We start from the raw sequence: 21,595 nt of genomic DNA, 5'->3' as shown, positions 1-21,595 counted from the left end.
TTTTTTTTTTTTTTTTTTTTTTTTTTTTTTTTTTTTTTTTCTTCCTGCCTGATGGCATAATTGCATTCATGCTCATCTTTGTGTTGGGGTGCTAGCAACTGACCTTGATTAAATGACCTGTAAGTTATTGGCCACACAGGAGCAATCCCTGATCTCTTGGGCAGTTATGGGTTCCTGTTGATGGCTTGAGTGCTTTCACCTAGGGAAAGGCTTTCCTGGCCTCGGTCAGAGTAATGTTGAAATATGAGAGAGGATTGCTTGAGTGCCTTTGTGTTTTTTTTATGGGCAGGTTAATATAGGGGGGAATGCCATGAGGCATCTCTTCTCTTTAGAAGTTGCTGTTTTATGTTTACCTGCAGTCGTATCACTAAAATTGCAATTTGGATGGCAATTTCAATTCAGCTGATGGTTGTCCTCTGATCTTGGGAAGCATGAAGCTGATCTATAGGATCTGTAAATCCAGAATATCTTGTTTTGACCCTAACTGAATAGCAAGTGGGAGGTGTGCCTGTAGTCTGAAGCAGGATGCCTCCTTCCAGAGTAGCTGATTTTTGGTCATCACATTAGAGGTGATGCTGGACTATAACTGTGGGTACAGTATGCAGTTAGTGTTCCCAAAATGGTAGCAATGGCTCAGCTGTGGTTCAGGTACTGTCTCCCACTAGATGGCTTGGGGGGCAGGTTGGAAGCAGCTGCTTTCATTGATTCAGGTATGGATTCCTCCACTGCAGTGAATAAACAGTAATAAAGATATTTTCCTCTGAAATGCTCAGTCTTTCAGTCAGTATTTCTGCTTTAAATGTTCCTTTTTTTTTTTTTTTTTTTTTTTTTTTTTTTCTCCCCTGCCTCACGAGCCCTCTGAATAATTCCACTGTTTCTGGTATGGAAATCGTGTTTGCTTTTGGAGAATAAGAGTAGAGCAAGCGTGAACGCCGGGTTCTTACAGCCCTGGCTTCGGTGTCAAAAGGCAGGGGAGTAGTTTGCCAGTAACTCGTGAGCTCTGCGGGGAGGAATAATGTGAATCACCCTGGAAAAAAAGGTGTAGGATGTGCAACAAAGCCCTCCGCCAGAAAAGGGTGCTAACTCAGGAGGCGGCATTGAAGAATCTTCTGGAAGACGTTTAATTGATTAGGTTTTGTTACATTACTGAAGAGCAAAGTCTGAATGCATTCAAGTAATGAATGGCATATTGATAAGAAATTCAGAGTGGTATTGTTTTTCATGGGTTTCCCTGACGGTTTCTATGGGGACAAAGGCGCATTTCCCGTCTGAGTGCTGCTGCTGCCCTCTGATTGCACTTCTGTGGTTTCATTCACCAGTAATGGGAAAGCATTCATAGGCAGAATAGCTTCCCCTTTTTAAATAGCCATGATTCAGGGTTGTATTTTTTTTTTTTAACGCATTAGACTAATGCAGTGTTTTATCAATGATCTGATAGATGCATAATGCTCTTTTTTCAAGTTCTTATTCAAGGTCTGCATTAAAACTTGAAATTATGTACTGTAATTACGTAAGCCGTGACAAAAGTCTTTGTTGCCCTACAGTGTGTGTACAAAGTGATTCTCATCCGGCTTTGGCAGTAGTTTATGTTTCAGCTTCAGGGATTAATTTTTGTTGCAACCATTTAAATGGCCAAACTTAAATGCTGATGCTCTGGAAAACTTTTTTCTCTTGCGGGGGTCCTTCAAGCTGGCTGATGTGTGTTAATTATTTAAAGAATGAGAGGTTTGGTGGTTTTGTTTTGTTTCTAGAAATGTGACTTTAAAGAAGTAGAATGATTTCGTTTTTGTTTGTGCCTTCTCTTCTTTGTAATAGGAAGTGCTTCAAAGCTGATGTTGATTTCACATTTCAGTGTTTGGTTTCGAGTCTGTCCCCTGCCTGCCAAGGGCCAAATTGAATTGGGTTGTCTGTTTGTTCTGCAGTTGGATGTGCTTCCAGCCTTTGCTGCAGAGACTCTGTGTTCTCAGCAACTCCTTGCAGTTTTGAGGGTCTGTTTGTTGTTGTTGGCTTCTATTCTTTTTTCCTGGATATTTTATTTCAGTGCTTCCTCTGAGAGAGGAGGTGGAGGGGAAGAAATCAGTGCTCATCCAGAGTGTCTGTGCGCATTTCTCTGTTTTTAGATCCTCTCTTTCCTGTTGTTCTCCCCCCTTCTCACCCCTCTAGAGGGAAAAAATAAAAATCTCAGACTTGCAGAAAACAGAGCTCTTTTAGGCAGTGCTTGAAATCTGGAGGAAGGGGAGGCTAGCCAGAGCTGGAAGCCAGGGATATCTGTTTCTCTCAGAGAGGCTGTACAGTCGGAAATAGCAGCTCCTAAGCCAGGCTGCTCCTTTTCAATTGCCTGAAAAAAGCATGAAATGGCTGTAAAAACCGGAGTGATACTTGCGGTTCATAGCAGCATGCCATCCAACTGTGCAGTGACTGTGTGCTATATGCAAGGCTGAGGTGTGTGGAGTTGCTGTCTCTTAAGAAGCCAGGCTGGCTTGGGTCTGCCCTGGCTCCGGGTCATGGGGGCAGCCTAGAACAACACAACCAGGGCCTTCAGCGGTGACATTTCATGATTGTTTCTATGCATGGGCTGCGGTTTCTTCCTCTGGAATAACTCAATCCTTAGGGAAGTAAGAACATCCCAGTTGTTTCTGTTCGTGAAGGGGAATGTCACACTTGGGCTGTGTACCCAGCAGGTGGGTGCTCAGGTGATGCGGGACAGCAGCTTGTGAGGGAGATGCTTGCGTGCTGAGGGGGCTTCTAGTGCCTATACCCATGTTGGAGTGCAGCCAGATGAAGGAGACATTTCCTTTTACCTTATACAACAGGGTGTTAATGCGTGACAGTTTGGGGGCTGGCTAGAAGGGCAGAAGAGAGCTGAACATTGTATTTTTGTTTGGTTTGGGACCTTTTGTTTCCTCAAAGACTGTCAGCTGGGTGGGATGAAAAACCTGGTTGAGTGTTTGCTTCATTTGGTTGCAGATTATGGAGGAGCTGGCAGATAAGGGCCAGCTGTTGTTCCATTTGCTTGCTTAAACAAAACCTGCCGTAGCATGCGTGGAGGGCTGCTGGCTGCAGAATGCAGCACCTTGCATGAAAATGGAGGGAGGGATACTGCCTTTGTGTGCTGCATCTGGTTTTTCAGCAGTGCATTTCTGCTCTAGGAGAAGATAGGTTTTCTGAGCTTTTTTGACACACTTTGCTGTCTGCTTTTACCAGTTTTGTGCGGCATTCATTACAGAAAAGAAGAGATTTAGGAATTAAAATAATTTTCTGTAGTATAGCAGCTGCTCAGTGAGCTGTTGCTTTAAATTTTTTTGGCAACGATCAGAAATGTAAAACAGGGTAGGAGAGTAAACACCGCTTCCCTGCACTGTTGACAGTCCAGTGGCAAGGCTGTGTGTGTGGGTGAATTCTCTCCTGCAAGTTGTTTATAAATAGATTACCCTGCCCCATTCCCTCTGTGTGCTCTGCTTCTGGGAGCAGCAGTGAGTCGATGCTTTCCTGGCTGGTGGTTCAGTGACTTAATGCATGTTTGAGTAGCTGGCTTCTCCACTTCATCACTACGCATACTTTTCTGTGGAAAAACTGAGGTGGGCAGTGCAAATGGAACCACAACTTGTGTCTCTGCCTTCCCTTTCATTTCTTCCTCTCTGTTCTCTGCCCTACTAGGAGTGTCTTTTCTCCCTGGGCATTTTGCCTTGCTGCTCTTCCTGTGCCATACAGGTATGGGAACACAGTGAAGCTGAGCGTGCTGGAGGAACCCTTCTCTAGGCACTCCCCTGTTTGGGACCCTCTAAGCTGTGTACAGAGGGAAATTGTTGTGATCTTGATAATCACAGTCAGTTTCTCCTCGCAGCCAGCTTCCTGCATGAATATTGCTGCTGTAAAGTATTGTTGGTGTGCTCTGTTACCAGAAGAAGTGCTGTTAGGCTGGCAGTGGGTACTTAATCAGGAAGCAGGTGTGTTGCAGAAACCCCATCAGCATCAGCACTGGAGAAGAAAACAGTGGCCTATTTAATGAGGGAAGGAGCTGCCTGAACACACTCTGCTTGGGAGCCAGGTATCCTGCATTCTGCATTTATGACTTCCTGATCCAAGGCATGTTGCCAAAGGGGCTTTCACCTCTGCTAGGAAACATCTCTAGCTGTTGAAAAGGTCCAAGTGCCATTATGACAGTTTATGGCACAGTTGCCTTTGGAGTACTCCACGAAGTGAAATGCTCTTCTGTTGGTTCAAAGATGGTAGCACTGAGATGGCCTGAAACCAAGTTCCAGCCACAGCTACTCTTTTGCTACTCAAACCCAAGCTATGTTGTCTTCAGTAAACATTTAAGAAACAGGGCTTTCCTTGTCTGTTTTTAGCACCTGTGAAATGATGTGTTTTAGTCGAAAGACACGTGTTCTGCTTTCTGGAATGAAGTTCAGTCTCTGCCTGTGATTGTCTGTGATACAGGGCAGGGTATGGTCATGACATTGGACTAGGGGTGATCACAGAGAACCACGAGATTAAGGAGTAAGGACAGGAATACTTGCAATTGATCCCTGGGTTGCTTAAAGTCTGCACTGCTGCTAGGTCACTCTTCATCTATATGCACTGGGAAAATCCTATTGCGTGGTGCTCATTCTACTCTTAAAGCCAACTATTGCTGGCAAATAGTCTAAAGGATAATTGCTAATCCTTTTTTGGTTGCCTGTGAAAGGGACAAACTTTTGAATATAGTTACAGATGTTAGCTGTCCAAATTAAAAGGAAAGAAAGGTTATGTTAATCTCATGCTATGACAAGCAACTTTAGCATTTTTTTTCTGTCCTTGAGGTATTTGTAATGGAAAAAAATTCTTTTGCAGAGGTAATTAGTGTAGCACTATGACAAGTTCATAGTGCTTTGCAGGCAAAAAGCACTTCGCAGTCACGATAAGGCATCTATGGCATCCTTCTGCAAGCCCACTGCTAGCCTCTGTTCGTTTCGATGTGAGGCATTTTTCTAGTTTGGCCAAATAGATAAGCTCACTGTTCATCTTGATGTTCAGCTCACCTGATCTCTCTTCAGCAGAAAGTTTGATTAAGACGACTGGAATTGGTTAAACTTGCTCTTCCTGAGTATAAGGATAAAGCAAAATATTGGTTAGTCAACAGGAATTGGTTAGGGTCAGAGCAGAAATTTTTATTCCTCTCAAGCCTTGTGGAATTAAAAGTGCAAGTAAACTGTTGACTAGTGTGAAGGTGTCAAAATAACTTCATCTGTTTAGGACTTGACCTGGATTTGGACATGAGTCTTGAACAGGAGTGGAGTGCAGTCAACAAATAATCATGAGACTCATATCTCCTTTTGGAAATCATGTTTATGGAAGTGTTATCAAACACATGAATACAGCAGTTATTTTTATGTTTTTAAAAGACCTTACTGATGTGCTTACTGGACGTAAAAGCAATTGAAATCTTGTAACAGTGTATGGCAATATTCTTCATATGTCTTTTTAACTGGTATTTATACAAGTTAACTGTAACAACCAATACTGTGAGTGGGAATCTAAACTGATGCACTTCAGTGGTTGCTGAATTTTGTAAATTTTCGTTACAATCTTGGAACTGTAACAGCCCAGAATATGTGTTCAGATCTTTGCTTACCTTATTTGTTTTGTGTTTGTTTTGTTTTGTTTCTTTTGCCTGCAGGACTAGAGTGAAATTGGAAAGCTTAGAAGATGCTTATATTTTAAGAGGAAATGATGACTCTCTTTCTGATAAGCATGGATGCCCAGCCTATGTGAGTCCAGAGATCTTGAACACAAATGGCAGCTACTCTGGCAAAGCAGCGGACGTATGGAGTCTAGGTGTCATGCTTTATACCATGCTAGTTGGACGCTATCCTTTCCATGACATTGAGCCTAGTTCCCTCTTCAGCAAGATCCGGCGTGGGCAATTTAACATTCCAGAAACTCTGTCCCCCAAGGCAAAATGCCTCATACGTAGCATACTGCGTCGGGAGCCATCAGAAAGGCTGACTTCACAGGAAATTCTGGACCATCCATGGTTTTCTACAGATTTTAATGTATCGAATTCAGGATATGGTGCTAAGGAAGTATCAGATCAGCTGGTGCCTGATGTCAACATGGAAGAAGACTTGGACCCATTCTTTAACTGAGCACAAAGACTAGTGTTCAGAAGGTACACAACCTGGAGATGGACACATGAAGGAGCCCTTCCTGATGGTGTTAAATCACATCCTGCATCAGCCTAGCTTGGTAGCAAATGACACTCGGAGGTCCTCGGATTGAGAAGGAACCTCCACAAGGAGCTAATATAACAAATGTAGCATGGGGACAGACTGGGGGGTGGGGGGAGCTTGCTATCAGGTTAGATTGATTTGGAGGAGAAAAGGCAGCATGGAGCAATTGTAGCTTCTCACCTTTCTGGAGCCAAGGAGACTGCACATGCCAATTCTGGTGCAGCTATATCACTCCTGATTCTGTTCCATTAAAAATAGTGGTAACTCACAACAAATAGAAACTTTTTGCCTCAGCTCACATCTTGGCATCGCACTGTTAAATATTTAACTTCAGCCATTATTCAGGGAAAGTACAATTGGCTAACATTTTTTTTAATCAGATGTCTAATAATTGATGGGATTAATTTAAGAAAAAATTAGGTGCACAAAGACGGACATGAAAAGTGGGTGCTAAAAACAAACAAAATTTCAGTTCATGTCTCTTGATAGCTATTTTCAACTCATTTCTTCTAAATAAACTACTTAATATTCTTGTCAGGAAATGACATTTTAATGCTTTGTTCCCTTAAGGGGAAGTATCTGTCATTTAACAAGCTGTTCTGTTTTGTGTCAAATGGTTTGTTGCAGGAAGCTATTATAACTCGAACTTCCAGATGCATTACTGCTATAATAGGGGAGAAAAAAAATGTAATTTTTTAAAAAAAGATACGAGATACTGGCTTCCATATCTGCCGTGCTGCACGTATGTGACTAGAGAGGACAGAAAGACCTTAATCGTCTCTATCTGAGAACCGATCTCTTCTTTACCTGACTGGCCCACATATACATAGAGGGCTCTTTGTTATTGAAGAAGAGTATTGTGGGTTGTTGTTTGTTTTTTTTTAGTTCTTTGAATTCCTCTCAACTTGGGAAATGAATTGTTTGGGTTTGATTATTATTTTTTTTGTTTATGTCCAGAATAAGAAATAAGAGGGTATTAATAAGCTGAACATTTATATTACAGATATTCCTCTTGAAACATACACAGTAATATGCACCTTTTGTATTGTCAAGACTTATTCTATTTATTGAAGAAAATGTCACAGTAGTGATGTATTAAGCCAGTACTTCAATTACGGGTTGACTTGGGATGACATGTTACATGCTGTAGTTAACACACTTCTTTTCTGTTCAGGTATTTCTGTCCCTAAATAACTTTTTATCTTTTTATTTAGCTTTTTTGATTTTTTTTTTTTTTTTTTCTTTTTGTTTTGTTTCTGGATAGCTTTATTTGATTTAGACTGGCAAATGTTTTTATTACTGCTTTTATATTGCTGTATGATATTGAAATCTCTTGGCATAAATATTTGTGTTTCCAGTACCTCAGTTGTTCTGATATTACTGCCTGTATACGTTTTGTGAAGTGGTCATGTTTTTTGGGTAGGTACATGTGGACTCTGTAGTATGTAAATGTTACTTGAATTTGTGCTTAATTATAGTATGTGGCATGTGCGTACAGCTACTTGGCATTTGACGTATGGATGCTATTTGCCTGCCTCGCAGGAAAGTTATGGTCCCACTCTCAAGAGGATGTTTCACAGTTCTTTATCAAGAGACAAAGCTAGCTGCAGCTGACCTGCCTTGGTTCTATTTTGGTAACTAAGAATATAAAGGAGTAATGTTTTTACACTCTGAAGATGGTGCTGTGTCAAGAAGGACTTTTTTTATTTTATAAATACCTTATAGGAGGAAAGATTGGTGATGTGCATGGTGGGGTTTTACTGCCTCTGGTGCTTTGTCATGTATTTGGTTTAATGTTTTTGTCCTAATCTCTTCAATAAATAAAATTGTGCATATTTAACTAAATTTCAGTTGTGAACCATGTTCTTACTGAAGGTTTGAAGCACTGCAAGAATTTTCTCTGGTAGGGCCGCTTAGCTGCTATTTTTTTGCTCTTGCCAGACCCGTGAGCTGAGAAAGCTGAGCACTTGTAAATAAAAGGTAATACTGTGTACCTTCTCATCAAATAATTTGCAATCTGCTATGAGGGAAACTGTTCTGGCTTGTCCCTGCCGTTTAGCAAGTCTGTTTAGCAAGTCCATTTACCTGATTCAGGGAGGGTACAGAAATGCAGTGAGAACTATGTCTTTTTGGTAGTAAGAGGCACTTCCATTGATGGGGAGATATAAAAATTGAGCAAGCTGGCATATCCACTTGCCAGAGCTCTAGAAGAACATGCATCTTGCACTTGCCTTCCAATTCTAGAAAGGATGAATCTGAAATAATATCTCCTTATTTACTGCTTTTTATTTAAGGCCAAACTCTACTACTTTCATTCACTCTGCATAATAATTTATAGCTGCATGGTGAGACTGCGTAGAAGTGTATGTGGAGTACACAGTGTTTTGTCCAATTGAGACAAGACAGATGAGTCTTGGCCCATTAAAGAAAGACAATTTGAATAAGCCTGTGATTTGAACACAGATATAGTCTGTTTTTGGCAATTCTGTAGTTTGAAAAAGCCACGGGTAGCAGATGTCCTCCCCCAGAAGTAACAACCCTCTACCTAAGCTGCTGTACACCAAAATAGCAGAATATTGCACCCAAACTGCACAGGGATTATTATCAGGCCAACTTATGTTGTGCTTCATGATTTCAGTCCAGGTAATTCTAGCACATGTTGAGTATTTTGGTTGATAGGTTGAAAATTAACTGTTGGTTATAGCACCAAGCAGAAATGTTATTAACATACAGAAACACTTGAAGATCAGCTTTTAAATGATGTGCATGCCTTCAGCCAAAGTTAAAACTACTTGAAACTCTTTCAAATCAAACTCCCACAATAAATGTGCTTCATAGAAAAAAGCAGATTGTAATCAGTCATAGAGGGAAGGAGGGGGGAGGGTGGGGAAGTGCTGAGTATTTCCCTCTCCTCCACTAAAACTTATGTGAGCGGCTTCTGTTCTGTTTGGGTGGAAGTAGCTAGACCTTATTTTACAGCAACCTGCATGCTTGCTTTTTCACTGCCAGTAATTATATGAAAAATGTGGCTGACTAATGATTGCTCATTCACAGTGCTTTTTATATCAAAGGCAAGAGCTTTCTTGGTATTGCTGCAGAGGAATCCTCTGGCAGCTGCAGTCAGCTTTGTGAGATGCTGAAGGAGTGCCCTGTTTCCGGAGCTTCCTCATCCCTGAAGTGAAACCCTAGAGGGGAATCTGTGATTTAAACAGCTGATTTCTGGCCTTTTTTTTTCTTTTTTTTTCTCCCTCCTTATCTCAGCTACCTCCCAGCGAGGGGGAAGGGGCTGAGCCCCTTGCAGTTGAATGAAGTGCAATGTGGTATCCACAAACTGAGCCACTTCCCTCATCGTGACCCTGTGATCGACTTCAGAAGCAGAGCTCCCTCTGAATATGTCTTTCTCCACCCATGCTACTCCTTGATGAAAACAAAACAAACAAAAAAAAATCTAAAAACTTACCAACAAAACAAACCTATATTTTTTATTTACCCTGACTTCAATTTCATCAGTACAATGGAAGTGTTTCCAAGCTATGAGTTTTTGTTCAGGGTGGCATGAACACATTGCAGTTATTCCTTTGGTACCACAATGTCATAATAACCTGATCCCTTTGCCTTGCTGAGGTGTGTATGTTTTAGGGGTATAAGCAATCAATTAGAAAGATATTCTATCAAAGAAGAAGCAACCTTGAGAAACCTGTATTTATTATACAAAACAATAACAACCAAAAAATGAGATCCTGAAACCCTAAACCGCACTTTCCTGACAGAGATGAAGTCTGTGAAATGTGATGCCAAGGAAAAGCTACTTAGAAGGGGAAAAAAAAAATACTTTTCAGCCTGAAATGATTATGTTAAAATTTGGAAATGTATGAGTGAGCTCTGTGACTAATAGTATAATGAATACCAAAAGAATTAGTATTGATCTATTCTTTGTTAAAGTTTTGTCTAAGGTTTCTATAAAAAAACTTGCTAATTTAATAAGAGGATATAGCTAACAACTTACTTCAGATGTAACTTTCCTATTCTTTCAGTAGAAGAAAATGTTGAAAATTGGTAACATGATGAGACAAATTGAAATCAAAGCGTAAGGAAAGCAGGGTATAAATGACCTGTATAAATGTAGTATGGTATAATTCCACAGGAATATAGGAAACAACTGAGGAGAATTTCTCTAGGGGGGAAAAAAAAAGATGAAACTAAACGAGTTCTGGCACTGACTTTTGCCTTTCCCTATGTTCTTTTCCCATGCCTTCATTTCTGCGTTTCTGACTTCTGAGTTACACCAAATTAGCCTATCTGCTTCCTCCAAGAAGCCTTACGAAAGGTTGAAAATCTCAGCCATATTTGGCTTGGAAAGTTTTAAGTACATTGGTCAGTGTGTTTAATTGGGAGTAAAAATATGTTTTCAGTGATAGCAGTATAAGTCCTTGAAAATAATTTTATATTATTTGCACTGATGTAGATGAGCCTGGAACTCATTTCTTAAGGGCCTAAATGAGCCTGACTTGTGTGCTGTGAGGTGTCACTTATTCTAGCTATTATTCAATTAACTTTCATTTAGATTCCTCAAGAGAAATGACCTTAGTAAAAGAGCAGATCCCATTGTTCTGGCTTTCCTGCCTTCTTTGCACAACTTCTGTAGCCTGCAGGGAAAATATAAAATAATCTTGGTGTGGCAGCTTGTGGAAAGTAATAGGTTAGCTGCTGCATTTATTTCTACTCAAAGAGATTAAAATGCAGTTGCAGAGGTGGTGCTGACATCATCCCAAGTGCACAAATAAAGTTGACGTCAGTTATACACTGTATTGCAAGGTGTTTATCTTCATCTGATTAGGTTGGTAAAATGCATACTGCAAAGCCAGCACACACAGGAGGAAACGGTGTGGTTGTCCCTGCTTCCCATGTGCCCTCTTACACGGTGGTAGGTCTTGGAAAGACTGAAACACATACTGCTCAATAAGGCTTCTGTGAAACTGTGGAGCTGCCCCTGGGCTTGATTTTTTTCCTTTGTTAATCTCCAAACATCAGTGTTAAAACATAGCTTTTATCTGATTTAGGTGTTGGGGAGCCCCTTCTTGCAGGGAAGTCCAGCTCTGAACTTTTGACCTCTGCAAGTCATAGAATTCTTTGAGGCCCGTAGAGATCATCTAGATGCAATCCCCCCACCACAGGTGTCACCAATTGGCAGGAGAGCTGATGCCAGCTGTCTCCAGGCACGTGCTTGAGATGTGGAGGGCAGCGGCAGAAGACAGGTGCCTTCCCCCCGTCAGTTATGACTGAACGTACATTTGAAAAAGACACACAAGATAAAGTCAGTATCCGTAGTGTTCTTCATGGGTCAAACCAAGCTCTTCACAGTATGAGGTGGACAAATGTCTGACTCCTTCTCATACTGACTCTGAGAGCTGGCACATCTGGACTCTGAGACCCACACTACTGCTATATGGAGATGTCTTTAAGTACATGTTTATGTTCTGAGCTTACCTTTAAAAGGACGTTTTCAGTGTTTCCAGTGAGTACTTGGATACTTGTGTGTGCTTCCACTAGAAGTATCGTTGCTCCATGTGGACCACGAATCTCAGCTAGCAACCGCTTGGCTGATGCAATCAGACTGTTTCAGCCTTTTCTTTTTCTTTTTTTTTTTCTCCTCACTTACCAGATCCTTATGCTTGTTGTTCCTTTCATAAGACTTTATAGTTAAATTTTGATCTAATTCAATCACTTGATACAAGGATAAATTTTAAGCATGCATTTCAAACATCTTTAGAATATTGTGGATTGGAGCACAGTCGCATCTATGCAGTTTCAGAACTCTGAAAGCACAGTATTAGCCTGATTGAAGCGGGGAGCTCATACTTACTGGATGCCAATGGGCTCTTTATTAGCTTGTATTTTGCTGTATTCTACTCCCTCCTATGTGTAACCACCATAACTACAGGCTATTAGAAATGATTTGTAATTTCTAAGTCTTCACAATTGCTAATTAAGTGTAAGGTTTTGCATTAGCAAAAGTATAGCAAAGTATATGCATCTTTTAGCAACAGTTACTTTATAATAACCACAATTTAATCAAATGAACACCTCTTGGAAGAGCAGTAGCATGTGCCCAATCCATGCGAACAGCCTTTAGAGCAGCAGGAAGTTGGATCTGTGGGTAAAAATTGCAGCCCTTCTGGGTACCGCATTTCTGATGGGGTTTACTGCATACAAGCTTTTTATTAGCGTGCTTCAAAAATTACATAATGTGTCTACTCTCTTTGGTAACTCAAATCAAGGCAAATCAAATCAACGTGCTCAAGATGAGTATGTATATGCATCTTTTAGCAATAGTTACTTTATAATAACCACAATTTAGTCAAATGAACATATCTTGGAAGAGCAGTAGCATGATTGCAACACAGGCTTTATGGCAAAGAAAGAATATATTTTTTTTCATCTTTTCAAACCGATGTGCAATGTTGACAAATTCATTTTCTTGTTACTGTGTAGACTATCAAATCTTTGCAGTGTTTGAGGAGCTGCTAACATGAATAACCAGTGATCTCATGTAACCTGAGGACAGCAGCAAGATAGAATCATAGAATCATAGAATCATAGAATCATAGAATCACTAAGGTTGGAAAAGACCTAAAAGATCACCCAGTCCAACCCTTCACCTATTCCCAATAGCTCCTACTAAACCATGTCCCTCAACACAACATCCAGTCTTTCCTTGAACACCCCCAGGGTCGGTGACTCCACCACCTCCCTGGGCAGTCCATTCCAGTGCCTGACCACCCTTTCTGAAAAGTAATACTTCCTCATGTCCAGCCTGAATCTCCCCTGCCGTAGCTTGAAGCCATTCCCCCTGGTCCTATCACTAATGACACGAGAGAAGAGGCCGACCCCCAGCTCACTACAACCTCCCTTCAGGAAGTTATAGAGAGCAATAAGGTCTCCCCTGAGCCTCCTCTTCTCCAGGCTGAACATTCCCAGCTCCTTCAGCCTCTCCTCATATGGCCTGTGTTCCAGACCCCTCACCAGCTTTGTTGCCCTCCTTTGAACACATTCCAGGGCCTCAATATCTTTCTTGCAGTGAGGGGCCCAAAACTGTACACAGTACTCGAGGTGCGGCCTCACGAGTGCTGAATATAGGGGAACAATCACCTCTCTGCTCCTGCTTGCAACACTGTTTCTGATGCAAGCCAGGATGCCATTGGCCTTCTTGGCCACCTGGGCACACTGCTGGCTCATGTTCAGCTGAGCATCAATCAATACCCCCAGGTCCATTTCTTCTACGCAGTCCTCCAGCCACACCGCCCCAAGCCTGTAGCGTCGCCTGGGGTTGTTGTGGCCGAAGTGCAGGACCCGGCATTTGGCCTTGTTGAAACTCATCCCATTGGCTCCAGCCCAGCTCTCCAGCCTGTCCAGATCCCTCTGTAGGGCCTCGCTATCCCCAGGCAGATCCACACTTCCAGCCAATTTGGTGTCATCTGCGAATTTACTGAGGGTGCACTCGATGCCCTCATCCAGGTCATCAATAAAGATATTGAAGAGGACAGGCCCCAGCACCGACCCCTGGGGATTTTTGTCAGATTTGTCAGAAAGTTACCAAAGTGCTGTTTTTGCTTCAAAAAAGGAACAGCAGACAGCGTGAAATACATGATTCAGAGAACTTCACATTTTACTACTGAGTGCAGCTGATGAAACTGGAGTAGTCAGAATAGTCTGATTGCATCCCCACTGATTGATCAGGCCATCGGAAAGCCCACATTTTACTGCAGGATGAAATTTTGCCAGAACAAATTTAGCTGTGTGTAGGCAGCCAGGACAAGGCCAAGGTTGCATTTATGTCCCTAGAGTATAGAAGGTACAGAGTTATTGTGACCTTCATCTTTTTCTTTCAGAGTTGTCTGTCTGTATGTTTAATCCCTTACCCCTTGAATAGGAGCAACGCAGCTGAGCCATTCTGGGGTGACTCAGCATCCTGACCTGCCTGGGAAAGAATATTTTGAGTACTACTTATTTGCTAGTTGAGCAAAGGGGGGGTTTGGGCCTTATTTTTTCCATGCAGTAAATTGGGATTTTTCAACTGATCTTGCAAAATGCCTTGAAATATATTGATAAAATACCCCCATTTAATTTATTTAACAAGCTCCTACAGTTCTCCTTTGTCATTTTTTTCTGTAATACTTCAAGCGATTAAGTTTCTAGGTCTTAGACAGTCTTGCCTAAAAATAAGAGACAAAGATAAAAAAGCATCAGGTATGTGTTATTTTATGAAAGAAAACTTAGCCTTCAGACATTCTGTTTTCCTAAACTTCCAGAACAAAGAGAGAAATCCCATGGTCATTTGGTCTTAACAGCTTTATTTTCTGACTTTCTTTACTCTGCCAATACACTTTGCTTTTATTTAGGATGACCGTAAATGTAAGTGATGTTTTCTACCTTCGTGCTGCTGGTTATACTTGAAGGCTACCATAGTAGGCACACTGTAAAAGTAAGGGAAAAATGCATGGATTATATCCAAGAGCTGTCTCAGAATTATCAAACTTGTCTGAAGGGCAGAAGGCTTTTCATAATCTTTTTAATGGTATTGTAGGATTAAAAACCTGAATATTGCTGTTCCCATCCATAACTAATATTTCTAACCTTGTATATGTTGGATGCCAATTATTCAGAGTAGAAAATGTGTCCAAAACTCATCTTATGACTTACTGACACCATAAATTTACTGTGAGCTCCCAACAGCAAATTCAATAGCAAATTCAGATATCATCCTTAGAGGTCCAGGGAAAACCTTCTCTAACAAGGTTAGTGGACTGGCTGTAGGCTTCATTGTTTGGGGTTTTGTTGCAGAAGTAGCCTGAAGATTGTGATATTTAGGGCAGTTTCAAATCTTATTCCAAGGTTGTTTTTACAACAAAAGATTACACTGTCAGAGCACAGGAGGGGAGTTTGACAACAATTCTTGAAGTCACTGTAGACAAATACAAGCTTTGTTCTGCTTCTCAGCTCTTAAATCAAGTTCCTTGCAGAGGGATGGAGAACCCACTGCCAGCTTTACATGGAGAGAGAGAACAAGGACAAGATTCAGACCATCTAATGCTATTCAAGCAGATAGCTACAGCTTACAAGCTTACACAAGTGGAATTTAGGGGTGGGATTTATCCAGCTGAACGTTGACAACTATATTTCTCTCTGCTGGCTATAAAAGGAGTTCAGTGTGACTAGCTCAAACATGGATGTCTAAAGTTAGATGGGATTATTCCTCCCTGCTTGCCAAGGCCGCCATTTGTTTGCATACACAGAAATGTCTAGTTCCTTTTGAGGCACACCAGGTGTCCAGGACATCTCCACAAGGCCTACAGATGTGAGCTATGGAAGGACTTCTCATGAGGAGACAGCAGGAGATGCTATAGGATGACTGTGGTCATCTCAGATGGCACTAGGTAGGTACATCTACTAGCTTGCGAGTTCTCTAGATGTCAACACTTGAGTATCTTTATAAATGTAAATACACATATAGTTTATGCAGAAAAATGCTCCCCTCCCCCCTTCAGAAATGAACACTGTGAAATAAGAGTGCAAATATTGTTGGCTCAGAAGGGTTTCAGGCTGAAGGAGGCCTGACCCTTATGTAATCCATGAGTAAGCACTCAGCCACAGGCACATGTGGGCTGCTTTAAGCCTTTTACATCAAGCAGTCACTGGACAAAGCCCAGAAATAAACCCAACTGCAGAAACAGCATATATCATAAAAAAAAAAAAAAAAATGGTAGCCACAGATGTTGATATATTAAATTATACTGGGAAACTAAATAAGAGATAAAGAGCAAAATGTGTTTCTTTACTTTCTTTAGCATGTCACTATTTTATTTTCCTCTTCTTGCACCTCAGTGTAAGGTATGCTCCTATTGAAGTCAAAAACTACCACCTGCTAGGCAGAGAAATTAAAAGTTCTAGAAAAAAAATCAATTTATTTCTTATGTCATCCACCAGAAGATGTGTTCTCTGGCCACAGAAGCATTTGGTGTAGCTCTAACAACTCATTAAAGATGCCTTGTGATCCTTTCTGTTGTGTACACAACACTTTAACCTGTTTACTCTCAGACTTTCTCCCCTTGGAACTTCCTGCTAAAACAAGTAGTTTTTATTTGAAGGAGAAATCTACATGTTGTCAGAGAGAAAAATTCCAATCAAGCAAGCACAGAGATGTAAACACAGCGCTTGCGAATCTCTGCTTTAGGCAGTCAGTAGGACTAGCATTTGCTAATACTTCTCCAGACAACTGTATTCATTAAACAATGTTATGTTTTTCTTCTCTTAAAAACCAAGCTATGGTATGAGGCAGCCTTGTGTTTAGCAGTTGCTCACTGAGTAAAAATCCTATGGCAACCAATAAATGGAAGCCAAAAAATGTTGCAATATTATTTTAGAGGACTCATCTGCTTATTTTTACTGTTAGCCTTGCATAACCTTCTGAATTTTTGGACTTTGCCTTATGTAGAATATTTCTTAAAGTTTCCATTTATTTCAATTGTACACTGCGCGTTAGGAAAACTCAGTTATTAAATGAGTCACAAATACTTTCCCTTAACGATGTTATTCTGCCCTTCCATAACCCATTTATGCACTGTCCTTACATAATATTTATTTGGTGTTACATTTTTGCTGAAGATCTAACACTAATTTTTCATTCCTCAAAGATGAAAGTGATGTTGTAATGGTAGTTTTACATGTATATACTTCCTGTGATTTAAACATGTGGACATGACACATGATGAATACGGACTGCAACTGATGATCAGGGCTAGGTTTACAGCTTCAGCCTTCCCACAGCTGTCACAAGCACGGGTGGGATTTTTTATGAGCCTTTTTTCCCCTTTCTGTGCAGCTGGAGAAAAGTAAGTTCATCAACAATTAAGAAAAGCCTAATGCTAGATTTAAAATGTCGTAAAAATTTCCATTTACTATCAGCCCAGCTTGGCACTTAGTGTATGCTCATTTCTGTATTACCCTGGAACAGCTAGCAGCTGTCATCGGAAGAGTATCGAAGACTGCATCTGTGAGATCTGACCATGATACTGATATGAAGTCCAAACAGTGGTACACTTTTTCTCTCTTCCTTCAAAAATAGAAACAAAATCCTCTGTCCATTTGTACTTAGCCAGCGGTATTGTAGTACAGAAATTGCTCCATTGGTGATGTTGCAACTCCATCACCCATGACGAATTACACATGTAACTATTGCAAAATTGTATTCAGAATAAACAAAAGGCTTGGAACCTTTTCTCTGTCTTTCTTCAGCAAACAGGATCTTACATAAAAATGGAGATGGATGAGTCTGTATGTCTGCACATGTGCATAAAGGTGAGCATAAATGAACAATCCTGAATTAGAGAGAGGGTAGGGGTGGTACGGCTCTTCTCACACATCTCTCCACCAATCTGGATAAAAATCTGAAATAGGGAAGAGTGACATATTCCCCAGTTACTTCAGAGCATTGCAGCTTATTTCTTCAGAGAGAAGTGTCCTTAAGAATTTGGCATTTCTGTAGGCAGGTTTGCAAGCTGCTGTGACTGCTGTTTAGAAGGATGGCTGATGGGAGATTTCTTCATCTTCTCAGAAAATCCTTGCCCGTGCAAATATACAAATTTTCTAACCAAAAAGTTTCTACATATATAAAATACAACAGAGGAACAAACTGCTTCAGTACCTGACTTCCTTAAATACCTTGCCTGGCTAGGCTGAGCCCCCTCAATTTTAGGTTTCTGCAGGAGGGGTATCTTAGGTCTTGCACAGTTGGTGGAGACCTCGCCAGCATAATCTGTGGAGCCTAGGGAGAGGCTAATCTTATCCTAAAGTAGACACTGATATTTGATGAGATGAGTGGCACCCTACACGTGCTCTCTGACATTTCTTTTTTAAATTTATTTATTTTTAATTTTTATTCCTTGCCAGGAGCCTAAAAATCCAGCTCAAATACATAGGTAGCTACCTTGTAGACGCCAGAAACTGGGAGAGCTCTGCCTCACTTCCAGCCTGTCACAGAGTCTAGGGAAAAAAAAATAATTCAATTTCCATTGGTTTGCATAGGCCTTGACTGAGGCCTTAAGCATGAGAGTGGAGTTATTCATGCAAACAAAATTGAATATGCATGTATAAATAACAGCATAGAGTATAACTATTCGTATATTAATCATTTTAAAATGTGTACTTAGATTGCAAGTTCTTTGAGATGAGGACAATTTTTTGCTGCATCTTTGTACATAGCAGCACAGTGAAGTCTGAATACTCCTGGGATTAGAGGTTCTTCTGACTATTTGAGTAAAACTAATACATTAAAATGGTTGAACTGTCTTAGGATCAAGCACAATATGTCCAATCTTACGAGATCAGCAGCTTTCTATTCTCCAGACAAGGCAAATGCTCTGTTCTAATTGAATTCTCTGTGGGTTTTTTGTTTGTTTGATTGTTTTTATGCAAAAGGAACACTTTTTTTTGTATGAACTTTAGCTGCGACTGACCTAATATTTCCAAACTCATTTCTCATAGAACCTAAGCAGGTTTTAACCCAGCTTTTGAAAAGAAAACATAATATAATAATCTACTTCAGCAACTGAATTCAGAAGATAATCTATTAGGGGTAAATGAAAACAATGAAATATTTTTCTTTTTTTTTGGTCTTGCTCCGAAAAAAGGTCACAGAGAAATCTCATAAGCTGAGGTATTGTTTGCAATTTCAGATGCTTGCAGTATGCCTTGAAGTATCAGTCCAAGAGAAATCATACAGTAAGTATTCTGAGGGTTGGTTTTTTTTTAATGCAACACTATTTTTAGTCATATCCAACACTATTTCCCAATATATATTATGTTATTATACTTTGGAGCAAGCAATCATTCCTTCAGAATTATGAGGAAAAAAGCAAAGAAATAGCATGAGATTTTTGAGAAGTTTATATTCCCCATTTTGACAAACATGGTTTATGGGTTAAAAAAAAAAAAAAAAAAAAAAAAAAAAGTGTAAGAATGTAACAGCAATCTCTTCTGATCCATACTGATATTTTGCCGAGTTCTGTTGAGTTTATGGCCATTGTGTATTTTGTTAATATGTTTACTTATGCTCAGCCCTGGATAACTTTGAAGACACTGTCAGGAACAAGATTGCTGCTGTGATTGCCATGTCCATGAAGCTCCTCATTGTTTGAATGCAAGGTGCCAGTGCTCACCTGATGAGCTGCTCACAATGATTCATCTTCAAGGTTTGGACCCAATTCCAAGTACCCCTAAGCAAGAGTTCTCCAAGAGTGTGCTGTGGTCCCAAAACACCTTCCCATATGTAACCGGCAACGGCAGATCTACGTGAGCATCAAGCTGCTCTGGGAGTCCCTGAATTGCAACCATAGTAAATGCTGGGGTGTGCAGTGAAGCTGAGTTTTGGGGAGCCCTGAAAGGTAGAGTTGTGCCATGGTTCAGTTTTGTCGCAATCCTCCATCCAACCTTTAGACAATTCCACGTAAGGCCAAAAGCTGATATCTTCATAGGGCAAATTTCAAAGAGGCATGTAGATATGGCACTAAGGGACAGGTTTTAATGATGGGACTTGTTAGATCAATTGATGGGCTTGATGTTCCTGAAGGTCTTTTCCAACATAACTGATTCTACCAATCTGTAATTCTATGAATATAACTCTCTCCTTTATAAACAAGTATGATAGGGTTTTTTTTTTGCAAGAGGAAATGATACTGTTGAAAGTATAGGGTCACAATTTGCCCATGCTTAGCACTTACTGAAGGCTAACACAGTGCACATTTACTAATGCATTAATTACACTAAGTTAATTATAACTAACCCCCTCTTTCTTTTGGGGTATCTCTCACTCCATATTTCTCCTCAAATAACTCTCATGAATGGGAGACTGAGGATTAAGAAGGAAAAGTAAAGACCAATTTTTTTAAAAAAAGCTTTTAAAAATGATTTTAAATTAAAATGTAATTTCAACAAAGAGGAAAGAAGAGTGCTCTCTCCTCCCGTCTGTTTATGTCTCATACGATGGTACAGTAAAGCTAAAAAGACAGAATTGCATATTCTAGTGTGTTATTTTTCAAAGGTTCACAGTTTTTGAACAACTTATGTGTGTTTTGGAGGCCTGTCTTGTTTGTTATTTTTAGTGCTGAAGCTGAACTGAGCAGCAAAAGCCAAGAAATGTTGTAAGCACTACTCTCTAACTACTGTGTTGTAAATTTATTTCATTCAGCTGCTGAGGGCTTATGTGACCACTGCAAGGAACACAGCTCTGGCTGGGTCCTCTTCATGTGAAAAAATGTTAATTTGTTCCATACCATTGCATTTATTTTTTTGTATCTATATCCAAGGCAAACTTTTTTTGGTCACTCTGGGTGAGAAACTGAAAGGCAGGACTGGAGACTGAGCTCCCCTGTAAGTTCTGGACTTCTCAGAAACAGTATCTTTTAAGAGTAGTAGATTTGCAGTGTGGTGTTTTAATAGTATAAAATATTATGAGTTTTGTAACTCAGTATTCTGCTGCAAAATATCATCAGCTTCTAAAGTAAAAAAGTTTGTAAAAATGATGCACATTATCAAGGGAAATTAATAATAATAATAATAATAATTAACAAAACAAACAACAACAACAAAAAAACGACACTCACGTGACCATTTTGTTCTGTGAAGCTTCAGGAATAATGAGGTTTCACTGCCCAGATCTTCTGGTCACCCTTGTGACCAGTGACATGCTAAGCATAGGTGTCTGTCAAAATTATCATCTGTGTTTGGTTAGAACTGTGCCTAATGCTGAGATCTGCTTTCATTTGCCCCTGGTGCTAAACAACTACCCACATCATTATTTACTATAACACTGTATTATTTTGACAGTGTATTTTATATTTATACTTAAAGTTACTAAATCTATCTTACATACAAACATTTTATATAATTTATACTATAAAGCACATTACTATATATAAATGTATATTACATATTTATCTATATAGATTTAAATTACTTCAGTATTTATAAAAATACCTTCTTATAAACAAAACTCGAGTCCATTTTGTAGTACTTTCTGTTCAATTAGGTGAGGAACAAGTTGTTCTGATGCTGGATGACACAGAGTTATTTCACTAGCTTGCTCCTTTCGTACGAAACAGACTAAGCAGAGTCTGTAGCAAGAAAGCAGCAGGCTGCAAGTGACTCATTGCACATATTTTCCTTTCACACAAGGTTACTTCTAAGGTAGAAAGACTCAGGTTACTGATGGAGCTAACGTCAGCAAATGCAAAGATAAGGAAAGCAAACTGATAGAAAGAACTTCAGTCTCCATAGTCAGTATCTCCTCTCCTCTCCTCTCCTCTCCTCTCCTCTCCTCTCCTCTCCTC

At 40.1% G+C, this 21,595-nt stretch overlaps 1 protein-coding gene across 1 annotated transcript in view; it reads left to right on the top strand.

Moving 5' to 3' along the window:
* TRIB2 (tribbles pseudokinase 2) overlaps window positions 1-8,057 on the top strand; it is a 20,184-nt gene extending 12,127 nt beyond the window's left edge. The window contains exon 3 of the mRNA XM_042883638.1: window positions 5,660-8,057. Within this exon, the coding sequence (XP_042739572.1) occupies window positions 5,660-6,128 (469 nt within the window). The 3' untranslated portion in view covers window positions 6,129-8,057. The remainder of the gene's footprint in view (window positions 1-5,659) is intronic.
* The last annotated feature ends 13,538 nt before the right edge of the window (window positions 8,058-21,595 follow it).

Source organism: Lagopus leucura, unplaced genomic scaffold (genome assembly GCF_019238085.1).
Source record: "Lagopus leucura isolate 7727_CA_CO unplaced genomic scaffold, USGS_WTPT01 Super-Scaffold_73, whole genome shotgun sequence".
Lineage (NCBI taxonomy): Eukaryota > Metazoa > Chordata > Aves > Galliformes > Phasianidae > Lagopus > Lagopus leucura.
This window is presented reverse-complemented; position numbering and strand designations above follow the sequence as displayed.